Below are 14,904 nucleotides of genomic sequence, written 5' to 3'. Positions count from 1 at the left end.
TTTTTTGGCCACAGGTGTCATCGCGAGTTTAAATTTCAGAAAATCGCATGTAGCCTCTTTAACTGAGGTTCGGGAGTGGGGCCACGCCTCAACCAGTCCCCTGACTTCTCAAAACCTTCTTATATTGGACCGCCCCTTACAGTGCTGTTTGTATCGTTCTCTCGAACCCTCCCTTCCCATCCCTCTCTCATCCATTCAACCATCCATATCATGCCCTCTACTCTTCCCTTCCAGGTTGTATCAGGGGGTCGTAATCACTCTGCCTACATTTAACTGAGATGATGCCCCCACTCTGAGTCTCCTGGCCGCCAACACCAGACGCCCAGATCAACCTGACTATCATCACTTTCCCCCTTCCACTTCATCCTTTCCCTATTCATCCCCAACTCTCTTCAATAACAGATCAAGCTGACTACCACCCCTTTTCCCCTTCCACTTCATCCTTTCCCTATTCATCCCCAACTCTCTTCAATAAATCATTTCTAACATTCATGGTTGTGGCGTGGTCCTTGCTCGTAGATGTTTGTTTAATTGTACTTTTTAAATATCTTACTATCAAAATAATATTAATAAAATGTTTTTATCTGAATTAAAATCTAGTAGAAGATTTAACACGTTTTACGACAAATAAAGAACGTACTTTCTTGATAAGATGGTTTTTATTCATTTTTGTTTTGTTAATCATGACAAGAACAGCAAAAACAAACTACAAATCTGGTACAGCAGGCAACAATAGAAAATCCATGTGTATTTTTTTAATACCTGAAACGTAATGTAACATTTTTAGAACTTATATTATATTAATTATAATATCTGTTATTTAACAGTTGAGATTGTTCTTTAATGCTGATCTAACCAGCAGAAGAAACTCGCCGGGTTTTATAGTTGAGGCACGTTGTCATACTGCGTTACAATGAGCCCATATTAGAACTGCTATTCTATTCTATACTTTTATGAATTCTATTGAGAAACCATGAAAAAGGTGAATAAAGACTGAAAGTCAATGTTCAGAAATTATTCATTATTATTATGTTTTGAACTGTGCTGTATATCTGTGTTTTGTGGTGTGTTTGTTGTCAAACTCAAAAATGACTTTTTAAAAATTAAAAATGCCATTTTTTTATATGAAAAAGTTAATAATTGTATTTTATTGAGAAAATATTTTTGTTTGACTTGTATATTGTTTTGATTAGATCAGATAACATTTTAATCTGTCGTATGTTACAACATGGCCCGCCTATACAGTATACACTGTATTAATGAAATAATTCTAGACATGTGTGAAATTTTATAGCCTACTTAAAAGTATACTTTTATACACTAAAAAGTGGGCCAATTTAGTCCCAAGTGAAACAGCACACTTACAAGTATACTTATAGTACGTTGATATTAGTAAGTATACTTAAAATTATACTTGATCTTTACTTTTTAAGTAGCCTATACTTAGTTGTGGGAAGGGGCATGGAAAGTCCCTATAGCTGTAATGGAATTCAGCAAGATTTATATAGCCTAGCATATTCTATTAAATTTACAAACAAAAGACCCATTAAAAATAAATGGCAGACCGTGAATGGCTGTCAGACTCTTTGATACAGTGACTATTTCTAAAGGTAGGTGCTTGAACTCGCTTCTTAAAACATATAAAAATCAAACCACTTCTAGAGAAAACTCATTTGTTACAGTGTACATCTTATCCGTGTGACAACTAGTCAGTGCCTCTTTGCTTTTGCCTTTAAAAAGTCAGTTCAACCAAGTATATAAAATAAACTTTCCAGTGGTGACAGATATGTTTTGCACAGTTTGACTTTTAAATTATACCATTTGTAGGCCTATTAAAAATCTCTTAAAAGTAAACATCGGCTTACTATTAAAATGGTTGTAGTTGTGACTTAGAATGAATTATCCATGTAAAAAAGAAGAAAAGAAAAAACTCTCACCTGTACGCTTCATCGTTCCACAATATTCACTTATTCATGAGATAGGCTATGCGTGACCACTGTCTAGTTTTCTGGAAGCTCAACGATACCATTCAATGCGACGTTTCCAGTCTAGTTTAATGAGGAAATACTGTGATCAAATTCCTTCAGAGGCTCAGAGAGGGCGGGTAACATACACACGTGCCTTTTTGGAACTAGTAGAGTAGCCTAATTCGCAATTCCATTGAGTGCGTGCTTGGCTGTGTTGATCCGCATCAGTGCGGGCTCGGCAAAAGTGCGCATATCGACCGCAAGGGGGCGCTCACGAGCACCCTTCTGAAACCTAATGACAAATGGAACACCCTGTGGTGCACCGAAAGTGCATATGAAGTGTGCCATTTGGGCCAGAGCCGTATTCAAAGATATGACATAAAATAGAGCCAATCAGCGTCCTCAAATCTAAACAGACAAGGGCGCTTATTCCATCGCCCATAACGAGCCAGTGATAAAATCAGGACTGGTCTGTAGGCGCAATTTTAATTAGGCTATACGACAAAGGTGAACGCAGTCATCAAAACTAGCTGTAAAATCTATACTCCAATGTCCTTTTGAGAAGAGAACTTTGGCAGAAAAACTAAAGGTAAAAGAGCTGGGCTCAGACCAACATGCAGTTTTTTTTCACCACACTGTTGTTGTTATTGTTGTTTAACACTTTACAGAATAAGGCCTCATTCATAGTTCGAATTACAAAGGGACAGAAATATCAGTTTTGGGGGGGTCAGATAATTTTTCTGATATTGTGAAAAAATATAATTACAGTTACAATACAAGTCAACTCCTATTTTCACTGTAGGAACATTTTAATGTAAAGCGATTTCAGACACCCCTATTGTGGACCGTACCATTTTTTAACCACCGTGGCTAGATAGAGAACGACTTCTCAAGCAAGTGTCAACGTTGAATGACAAAACGCTACTTTCATAAAGTATCATTCTTTTCAACATTCCTTATTTGTATATTCAAAAATATTTAAAATAATCTAATTTAATACAGTTATAATTTTTCAATGTAAATTATTTAATTTTATTGGTAACAGCCTAGTGTCTAATTATTTTAATTGAATATATTTATCAAATTTAAGAATTTGAAATGAAAGATGGATCATGCATTTAATAAAATTAGGTAAAAAATGCCCTTTATAAAGGTACAAAACATTATTCTGAGTGTTTTCAAACAGTGATGTAATGAAACATTGACATTTGAATTTAACATTGAATTTAAGCTTGAAGGGAGTAAAGCCTCTGTTTAGGCTATTAAGGAAATGTAATTTTGCCAAAAGAAGAACATTTATTTATTTTAAATAAATGTTCATTTTAAATCAGCCTACTTCAGTGTGATATGTTACCATATTATCATGCTTAACACTAAGAATTTGAATAATTGTAATGTGATGATCAGATGCAGATATCTAAATCAAAGAATATGGGCGGTTTGCGGGTGGATTATTTATTTTTAATAGTGGATTCGGGTGACTCACAGTGCACCAGATTAATGAATTTATCTTTAAAATGTACAAAATTTTCTTTACGGGGGGCCATGCCCCCGGACCCCCCTAGAGGTACCAAGCTCCACCAACAAATAAATGTGGGAAACACATTAGGCTATACACATTTAATTATCTTATTATTAAAATACATTATTATGATTTTACCACCTCCGCCTCATTTTGAGCCAGGAAAAAACCCTGAAATAGGCAATAGGCTTCTTGTAAAGGTATTACTTTTACTAGTAATTAGAATGGTATTTCAGTGCACTTAACTTCTAACTTTTGGGAGTTGATCAAAACTCTTTTGGATATATAATAACAATGAGATATTCTGTAGCCTACTGATTATCAGTTTGTTGCATGTTTAGACCTTGTATGTGTGTTGCATAACACATGTTGCACTTCGCGATCACGGTGGGGATTGATATGGTAGTGGACCATGATGGTCATAGAAGAAGTGAAGGAGCAGTACCCCCCAATTATGGTGGGGTAATTTGCACTCTGGCCTCATTAGTTAACATTTGATAATGTATTACCAAACATGAACTAACAATGAGCAATACATTTGTTACAGTATTTATTAATCTTTCTTAATGTTAGGCAATACAAATATTTTGTTCATTGTTTGTTCATACTTCACAGTGCATTAATGTTTAAATTAACATTAACTAACATTAATAAATGCTATAGAAGTATTGTTCATTCTTAGTTCATGTTAACTAAAGTATACTAATGTTAACTAATGAAACCTTATTGTAAAGTGTTAATGATTTTTCTTGTACATAGTTGTCCTCTGTCTCGTTTGTTTAAATCAGTTATGGAGGTAGGCTTTCCAAAGTTTTATTGAAACTGGTAAATTAACCCATCATAGCTGATTTTATGAATTATTTATATATATTTTTTTTTTCAAGGTCAAGGAGATGTTTGATATGTCACAGCCCCACCTGGAAAATTACAAAAAGGACAAAGGCATCCAGACTTTATATGGGCAAAGGCATGTAGCAGCAGCTGGAAAAAAAAAGCCATCTCACATCTCATGTTTTTACTGATGAAACATGAAGACAATAAACACATGACTTTAGGCCCATGTGTGTTTTTCAAGCCCTCTCAAGGTATTTATTGACAATAAAGTATATGAATAATGCAGTGCTAATTGACAGCCTTTTTAATATTTTTGAAAGTCTCTTATGTTGCATTTATTTAATCAAAAATACAGTAAAAAAAGTAATATTGTGAAATATTATTACAAATGAAAATAATTTGTGAATATGTTTTAAAATGTAGCCTAATTTATTCCTGCGAGTCTTCAGCATCACATCCTTCAGAAATCATTTGATGATTTGATGCTCAAGAAACATTGATTATTATCAGTGTTGAAAACAGTTGTGATGCTTATAAAAAATTTTGGAAACCCTGATACATTTTATTTTTCAGGATTCTTTGATGAAGAAAGTTCAAAGAACAGCATTTGCATTTTACACTGATTTATTTATTAAATGTATTAAAGCATTTTTTACATTTTATGAAATCCATGAGGACTTAATGCACAAGTTTTTGTAGTAGGCTACATAAACCAATGGATTTTTTTTAATACAAATTAGTGGTTAAACTGTATAGCAGTGTATTTGATTTCTTATCAAATTAAAAGCAAAAGATGAGATAAAAAACGTTATTACCAAGCCTGAAGTAGGCTTACCCCAGCAAACACAGTACGTTGTGACGTCGTCGTCAGTTGTGCCTGCTACAGACTGTGTGATTTCGGCAATCCTATAAGATCACTACTAATCACACTACATGACATGGATCTAATAAACTTGGGTACGACATGTATAGACTGTACGATGGTGACACCTATTGAATCATTGTCCCAATTCAAAGGCTGCATGCGAATGTCGGATTAAGCATTTAAAAGTTGTTGTTTTTTACATTTTTATTAATCAGATAATTTGAAACCCAATTCTGCAATTTCTCTCTCTCAGGAAAAAATAATCCTGTCGTCGCTGGCATGCGATGAATTCTGGGGTTAGTCTTGCATAGCCAGACCTTCAGACTGACGGCAGAAGGTCTGGACTCTATCACAGGTTTCATTGGCCAAGGGCCGCCCAAGAGGACGTTTGACTGACATGTAACGCAACCAATCACAGTTCGTTTTGTTCTGCGTCATGTTTATGGGCGTAAAAATATAATGTCGATGTCCCTACAATAACAGACCAGCGTGTATCTAATAAATAATTAATTCAAGAATGTTGTGCAAGTTTACTGCAACAATGGAGCTGAGAACTTCACATACTTTTGAAAATCCATTGTTTAGTTAATCCTGGCAAGCGCTCATTTTCACTGTTGTAAACACAACGGCGTTCTTCTTCCACAAGGGGTTTTGGCATCACAGTATTTGTTTCCAGGCGGACAGTTAAAGAACGTGACACGCATGTCTCCTGTACATCCTGTAGAATTCAACCAATCAGATCACGACTTCGAAACTCCTGAAGTGTTTCCAGAAAAGTGTGCCATATGCATCAGACGTTCATCCAACGGGCCATGGGCTGAGGCTGAGAGTCTGAGACTATTCTGCGGTAGGCAAGGCCGTGAATGATCAATCTGTTGTATCCTCCATTTCACAGAAAACGAAAGGCCACATTTGGAGGCCGCATTTGAAGGAGCCTTCGAATTGGGACAGCCTTTGTTGCGCCGCGGTCGAATTGGCTTTCGAATGCGGCCTTCAAAGGATGCAGCCTCTGAATTGGGACACAGCAGTAGGCTAAAGGTAAAAGTATAAAAAAATAATTATAAAACTGTTCCTTATTATAAAAAATAAGGTAAAAGTATAAAACGTCATCAGCATGCGCCAGTGTTAAACAAATAGAACAAGATAAATAGCACTTTGGCCACAGTTGTGTTTTTTATGTGGAGGAAGAGCAAAAGAAGAATATAGTCAGTCATGGCTATAGGGAAAAGAGGCCAACTTGGCAAGCCAATTTTGCAAATGGAGCTTGAGATAAAGGGTGCTTCTCAATACTCAAATTGATGCTTCTTCGTTTCCTTGCTCCTACGACCTCAAGCCCGTGACCAGGAAACTGATCGAACTCAGCCATCTTGAAGGACATCTCAATTCTCTAATTTCACCATGAGGAGGCGAGGAACGAGGAAGCTTCCTGAGGAGTCATGAGCGAGGCTACACGGGTGTGTCCTTCCCTCGCATCCTAAGGGGGTGGAGCTAATGCTGAGTTCACACTGCACGATTTTCAAAGTAGTCGGGTCACTGTTCTTTTCACACTGCACACCTATCTAGGGCAGCATTCAGTTGCTGCTGTGTTCACACTACACAATGGATTGGCGACGGGGTTTCACACTGCATGACTTTACAAAAGAAAGAATCGCCAACAACTGACCGGAGTTCTCGCGTGTAACTGAAATTGTTATTAAAAATGATAGCCCGCAAGAAGCTTGTGATCCAAATTGCCTGTGCACTGATTTGCAGCGAAAAGGAGAAAAAGAAAAAACAGATTATGCAGCAGGAAATGGTTGGGTAGACGAGGGGAGCAAGGATTGTGTTCTGCAAAGAGAGTTGGGGGTAAATAAATAATTTTGCAATGTGCTGCTTTGCTGCTGGTCAAGCAAATGTTTGTGCTTTATTTCTGTTTGGTATATTAAAAATACTGATATTCTGGTCTATAACTCCTCCCTGAACTTCCCGCTGTCCTGTATCTTGCCCTCTCATTGGCTGTAGGTCATCGCCGATGTAGTTTTCAGTCAAAACACTGCAGTATTGTGAATTGCCGACAGGTCCAGATATTTAGGCCCTGTCCCAAATGGCACACTTCATATGCACTTTCGGTCTTATGGACTTACAATGGCTGCCGTGTGCGCATGTAATGAGAGTGTCCCATTTGTAATTTTTTGTGCTTGCGAGTCCCCATGCGGTCGATTTGCGCCCTCGATGCGCACTTTTGCTGAGCCCGCACTAATGAGTTCCGCAGCAGACTTCATCCCGACAGTCAAAGCTGCGTTACTTCACGAAAGTGCTGACTCAGAGGAAGACTGCGAGTGCTTAGGGTGCCATTTGGGACAGGGCCTTAGCATGCCAAATATCTCACGGGCGTCGGCGACTCGTCGGCGATTCTCTCAGATCGCGTCTTTGAACATTCACACTGCGTGATTGTCACTCACGTGAACAAGCACCGATTTGCCTATGATTTCGGGCATTTGTCGGTGATCTCCCAAAACCTGTTGGCAAGCGAAAATCGGGCTTAAAATCGATACACAAACAAGAAATGAGAAGCACCCTAGTAGGTTTAAGTTTTAGTGGCATTTTGTGTTTAGCAATATGCCATTTCAGGTTGCATTTTTAATGGCTAGTCTGTAGACGTAGGTCGTAGCAGCAAACAGTGGCTGCATACGAAATTGCATACTTCCCTATACAGTAGGGGAAAAACAGTGGCCCAATTGACCCTTCGCAGGGAGTTTGATTGACAGGTGATCTGACCGATAATAATCTGCCATCTCCCAAATCCGCCCTTTTTGTCCGACAAAGCAGTCAGGGGATTTAGTAGATTAACGTTGGAGGATTTGAACTTGAAAAACGTAGTGTAGGCCTACTGATGTCTTTCCGCGGTTAAAACAAAATTTTGTTTTTTTGATGCTATAAATTAACTAGAAGGAAGAGATGATCGGTTCACGAACAGTTTTAAGAGGCTCTACAGCGATCTGTCATGACACATTAAAGAGCCACAAAATGGTATTTATTTTTTAATTTTCTTTTAAAAATTACCAAATTTGAAAGTTGAGACTTTGTTTCATATCAAAAGTAACCTGGTCTGTCCTGTTTGTCAGCGAGTTGTCGGCCATAACAACAGTAACTAAGGGGGGGGGGGGGGCTTTGCGAACAGTCAATTCAAAAGTTGCATCCTTTGAAGGACTCAAACTTTAAAGGCCATGCCTTCGAAGCCCACGAAAAGAAGGACTATTGTTAAATGGGACAGTTTAGCCTACGGAGGACTATTCTTGTCGCCTAGCAATTGTGACAGCTATTATATTAATATATAATATTATTTTCAACTGCCTAAAAACAAAACAGGGTTCCCAACCTGTCTAAATATGTTCACCTTGGTACATAATAAAGAGTATAAACTATATAAAATTGCATCTTGGTAAGATATAAGTCAACATTTGAACCGCTTTATATATATATATATATATATATATATATTATTATTATTTTTTATTTATTTTTTACAATTGTATCATTAGATACATTCGTTATATTATTCAAGCAAGTAGAACCCAATACTTAAATTTAAAAGAGTAATTTGCCAATTTCTCTTAAAAGAAAATCCTGCCTCTAGGACAGAGTCGTTCATTCTTTTGTCAAGTGGCGTGACAGCCGGTAACCTCGTAAAGAAAGCAGCTGAGCTATTTTCTGTTTCTGAACAGCATTTAAATATTTCAAACAGCCATTCAGATTTTTCAGTCGCAATGATCATTAGTTATTAACTTAGGGGCCGCTTACACAACACTGTTTTAACAGAAAACTCTTAAGTTCTTTCTGCGCAAACTTCAAAAACGCAAACCAGTGAGAACACGGATGGCATGCACATGCGTATTACGAGTTCAGTCTATAAGTATGCGCGTTTGAATATATGTGCGCAGGCGTGTAGTCCTTCCCTACAAACCAACCCTCAATAAACTACTAGTCTGGCCTTAAAATTTATAATACAGAATTTCTATCACTTCTGTGTAGCCACGCGAACCAGAATCATCCCGACAACGCTTTATCTGTACAGAGGTAAAGAGAAGGGAAGGAGGCCTTCACAGGGGATAGACTAGTTGACACTTCAGGACTGTGTTGTCGTCGCGCCCAGGCGCAGGTCCTTCATCAGATCTGGATACGGCCTGGATCCGGCCTGCAGCTAACCTCGGGATAAACAGAGAGACTAATATTAGCGTAGACGCCATTCTTCTTATGATGTAACAAGTACATCAGGATTTATGAGAAGTGTTCCCGGTTCCGGCAGACCTAAACTATGCAGCCTAATATTGAATTATAGAAGTCTATAATGTGTTATGTGTATGCTATGTCAAAGAGATGTGTTTTTAGTCTAGCTTTGAACTGACAGAGTGTGTCTGCTTCCCGGACAATGGTAGGAAGACTGTTCCAAAGTTTTGGTGCTAAATAGAAGGATCTACTGCCAGCAGTCGATTTTGATACTCTAGGTATTATCAACTGGCCGGAATTTTGAGATTGCAATAGACGTGAAGGACTATAATGCGTTAAGAGCTTGTTCAAGTACTGCGGAGCTAAACCATTTAGTGCTTTGTAAGTAATCAGCAATATTTTAAAATTTATACAATGTTTAATAGGGAGCCAATGCAGTGATGACAGAACTGGGCTAATATGGTCATACTTCCTGGTTCTGAAAATATTGTGGATCATTCATTGCAACATTTAACCTGATTCTCATGTTTCAGTATCTCTTATCGGACTGTGCTTGACAAATAATGTATGCTATACTGACATGGTTTTAAAGCTATTGTTATCCAATTTTTTTTACCTTTAAACATATTAAATGCACATATGTAGACCAGTGAATCAACACTTTCTCAGGGGCCCGAACACCCTAGCATACTCTATTTTTCGTTGTTTTCTCACCACTCCAGAGACTGCATCTACCCAATCATCTTACCACCAAGCTTAGCCAGTCCTCCAACCCCGCTGCTGCTGGATGTCCACAGCCCTGCACCGCCTCTGGGGAGTCCCCCTGACGTCGAGCCACCTCGGCCTCCAACCTCGGTCTTCTGCACTCCATCTCGGCCTGTCGACCTGCTGGCTCCGTCTTGGCTCCTCCCACCATCAGCTCCGCCGGAGACCCTCGAACCTTCGACTACATCGGGTTCCCTCATCCTGCCAGCTCCTCCTTGGTCAGTTGTCACTATACCTCCGCCACGGACTTGCTACGCTCCATCCCTCCTCCCCTTCAGCTACTGCGGGCTCCTCCTTACCCTCGGCGTCACCTCTGTCCTCCCTCACTCCGACTCTGCCTCAGCTCTCGGGCACTCCAGCTCCATCTCCAGCGCTCGTCGCCCCGACGTCACCTCGATCTCCAAGTCCAGGGACGTCTTTTGCGTCCACCGGCTCTCCGTCTGCGCCGATGGATCCACCTGCCGAGTCTCCGTCAGTCGTTCCCCAGCTACCGGCAGTCTTTTCTCCACCTGGTCTCCTCCCTCCATCTACTCCGTTGTGGGCTGTCGGTACTGGTCGGCTCTGGGTCTGTGCCACCAGGCTCCTTCCATCTGTGCCGCCAGGGATTCGTCGTCATCCCTTCACCGGAGGGGGGAGTAATGTCGCCATTAAGTTCTGTTCATAGACTTTCTGTTTGTTTTCATTCAACACCTGTGTTTCCCTGTCTGTTTCCTGCCACCAATCTGTTACCATGGACACTGATCACCTTCATCACAGCTGCCTGTCATTTGTAATCATCATCACTGTGTATTTAAGTTCCTGTCTGTTATCAGTTCTTGGTCCGGTATTGTTTGTGTTTCACACGCTGTCTCACCCGTTCGCCTGTTTCTGTATATCCTGAGTTATATTATTTAAAAAAGTGTTTGTTACTACATTCATCTTCGTCATCCTTCCTTCAAGCCGTGACAAAAATAAAGTAGGTTGAATCCTAGGAGCTCTAAAATAAATTTAGAATTATTTTCTGAATCTAAAGGCAGCATCTGCTACTGAAGGCAAGCCACCCACACTCCTGGACCTGTGTTGACAACTCTGTAGACCATTTAAAAAAATGAACTAGCTACACAAATAATATGTATGGGTTACAACCATAGATATCATATATAAAGGCTAGATGTCTCGTGCGCGCTGCTGGCCAATGGAGGTCGACGTCCGCACGTGGCGGCCATCTTGCGGCAGTGCGCTCGCTCACTCGTTTAATGGTGCAAATACTTTTAAATAACCATAACTTGCCCAATTTTCTACCGATTTTCAATGGTTTGGTTTGTTATAAACGTCAGAGATGTAGTTATGACACTACATACATACACTGACTGCATACATATGAAAAATTATAACATACATGTTCAAGCATTCGGAATTATAGCCACGTTAATAACATTTGTAAGAAACCAAACCGTTTGTAAATCCGTCAATATTTCAGCGAGATATGAGGATTTGTGTGCATGCTGATCACTCACCTTAATGCACAGAGCACTGACATAAGATGGCCGAACGGTGATGCCGGAAGTGACTGCGCCATAAGACATCTAGCGTTTATATATGATATCTATGGTTACAACTGCATCTGTCTCAATTCGTTTTTAATCCAGTTAACTTCAAAGATCTCTTATCCTCAGATCGCCATCTAGTGGACAGCATTGATATTACAGCCATCTCTCAGCCAAAGTCTATAGGATTTTTGGGAGTTTTGTCATCATTTATATGAAAACCAGAAGTCCGGGGGAAAAAAATGAGTTTGGTGCTTGTAGCATTAAAGCTCTAGGAGTAGCAATCAAAAATTTTGTCTCAGGAGAAGCAGGAATAGAAAATAAGTTTAAATAGCATAATAATTTGTTGGCTTTCCAACATAATAATCGCTTAATTTGCACAGTCTAGTTTTGTAAGCTGAACAAACTATTTCGCTGTAACAACCGAAAGCGATGCAAAATTAAACCAGGGAAAGAACACTAGAAGGATTTAGTCCAAATTTTCTGAAGGGACACTATCAGTATCAACGTATAATAAACAGACTGAATTTAGACTGTTACTCACCTATAAACATTTATCAGCGAACATAAACAGAAACTCAAATGAACTTGCTTGACGTGCGAGAACAAACCTATGGAAGCTTGTTTCCGCCACAGAAAAAAAATTTCTCGCAATTCTGACTTTATAACACGCAATTGCGACTTTATTTCACGCAATTCTGACTTTATAACACATAATTGCGAGTTTATATCTCGCAATTCTGACATCTTTTCTCAGAATTGTGAGATATAAACTCAGAATTGCGAGATATAAAGTCAGAATTGCGTGATATAAAGTCGCAATTGCGAGAAAAAAAGTCGGAATTCTGACTTTATAAGAATTGCGACTTTATTTCACACAATTCTGACTTTATAACAAGCAATTGGGAGATATAAAGTCAGAATTGCATGATATAAAGTCGCAATTATCTTTTAAAATGTTTTATTCTGTGGCGGAAACAAGCTTCCATACAAACCTCATTGGTTCTTGTGGAAGCTCAAACGTGATGCGTAACCCGAATGTCAGCTTCCCTTTACCAACTGCATTGATGAATGTTTATGTGTGAATGATGAATGTTTATGTGAATAAAAGCCTAAATTAAATCTGTTCATCATCGATCTGTTCATCAGCGATCGTGTCTCTTCAGAAAATTTGGACTAAACTGCTCAAATCATATGGATTAGATCTCTTTATGAACTTAGTGGAGGGACAGTAATCTCTTAATTTTCATTAAAAATTCTTTGTGTTCTGAAGATGAACGAAAGTTTTATAGGTTTAGAATGAAATGAGGGTGAGTGATGAATTTAAATTTTTGGGTGAACTAACCCTTTAACCCTTTAACTGTTCATTTCTCTATTTTCTCAAACAGAGCGGAAGATTTAACCCCCAAAAAATGACACACTGTGGTCAGGTACTGTTGTTTGTTGTCACGACCGTCTCAAAGCCGTGACAAATGAGTGGAGGACATAGTAGTTGGTAAGGTTGCAACAGAAATATATATTTACATAAATAGAAAAATATATAAAACAGGAAATCATTTACAAAATAACTACCATTTCTGTCTGACAAATGACGTTTTTCTCTTTTTTAAAAACCTTGCTACATGTACTATACTAGAATAACGGGGACTAGGCACAGCACTTGCATATTGTTGCCCTATTGTTGGTTTGATTGCTTCTATTGGTCCCCTCATTTGTAAGTCGCTTTGGATAAAAGTCTGCTTCTTTAAATCGGACTTCAGATACAACACAAGCAGCTGTCACCTGCAGAGGTTTTCTGATGATACTGCCATCATTGGGCGTGTATCAGAAGAGAATGATCAGGAATTCTAGGAGGTCATTGCTAACTTTGTCAACTGTGGGGAAGAGGAGGATGTTAGCTAAGCTGACTTCCATTATAGACAACATCTCTCACCCCCTCCATGAGACTGTGGGGTCCCTGAACAGTTCCTTCAGCAACAGACTGGTGTACCCCTCCCTCAGTGCAAGAAGGAGCGCTACTACAGGTCCTTCCATCCAACAGCAGTTAGACCCTTTAATTGCAGTAACAACACTATGTAGCACTTATTATATCTATTACTATTATCTGGTATTTTTTTATTCAATGTGTTTTTCCGTACTTTTGTATTTATTTTTTTGGAGCTGCTGTAATAAGTGAATTTGCCCGGTGTTGAATTAATAAAGTCTACCTATCCTAGCTAAATGTAAATGTAAAAATTTTGACAGAAAAGATGATGCACATTTAATTGGGTTAGAAAAAATAGCTTTATAAAAGTAAAATGCCCATAAAAGGTAAAAATCAAATCAAACTTATTGGAAAAGATCATTTCTGCCACTGTTGCAAACTGATGAAGAATATCAAAAGCTTTGGGAGTCAGATGTCCATGGCAGTCCTAAACCTATCATCTAATTATTGTTATCGATCAAATCCCTGTCAATATCACACACTCCTAGTTTGGAAAACCTGTTTTGTTTTTGAATATTCATCATCTTCGTAGCTGCTTACCACATTGAAACATTTATATAGCAAATAAAATCTGCAATAATATCGCGATATTGAATAACCGCAAGGGAAATTCCTTTACCGTGACAATCCTAGATTTCCTAGTTTTCCCTTTCCCTGTAGGTGCATATCATATTATGCTTGTCAAAATGAAACATTATCATTCGTCAATTTCTGTTAGATATGATGTTATCTTTACAACGCAAGGTTGTAAAACTTGTAATAGTAATTGGCATGTTTGTGGAGCTGAATTTGAAAATGGCGAAGCAAATATCAATCAGTTGATACACTGTAAAAAAAAATCCCGTAAAAAAACGGTAAATCTCTGGCAGCAAAGTTTCCAGACGGGTTCCGTTAAATTACAGCAAATAACCATTTCACAAAATTACAAGCAAAAACCGTAAAAATACAGAATTGACTTTACGGTCAAAATTAATTAAATTACAGTACATTACTGTTAATAATGGCTTATTAAACCGTGGAAAAACGGATAAATTATGTCAAATTACATAAAAAGAACATTTAACTTTAAGGTTAAACTGTAAATTTAGGGTTTTATAAAGTTATTTTATAATAATGCTCTGTCTATCTACAGTAATTATCTTTTAATATATAGTTTTTCTGTGTAAAATAACTATGAATATATGTATAAAAATGTAATAAGTACATAAATTCAAATACAAAGTTTGTATATTTAC

The 14,904-nt window shown here is 38.2% G+C and overlaps 1 protein-coding gene across 1 annotated transcript in view; it reads right to left on the bottom strand.

The window, feature by feature from the left end:
• LOC311070697 (FYVE, RhoGEF and PH domain-containing protein 6-like) overlaps nt 1-2,093 on the bottom strand; it is a 40,242-nt gene extending 38,149 nt beyond the window's left edge. Inside the window, exon 1 of the mRNA XM_084094705.1 lies at nt 1,938-2,093. Within this exon, the coding sequence (XP_083950831.1) occupies nt 1,938-1,950 (13 nt within the window). The 5' untranslated portion in view covers nt 1,951-2,093. The remainder of the gene's footprint in view (nt 1-1,937) is intronic.
• Nucleotides 2,094-14,904: the final 12,811 nt, after the last annotated feature.

Source organism: Abramis brama (genome assembly GCF_963993115.1).
Source record: "Abramis brama genome assembly, chromosome: 20".
Classification (NCBI taxonomy): domain Eukaryota; kingdom Metazoa; phylum Chordata; class Actinopteri; order Cypriniformes; family Leuciscidae; genus Abramis; species Abramis brama.
Note: the sequence above shows the minus strand (reverse complement) of the source record. Positions and strands in the feature narration are given on the sequence as shown.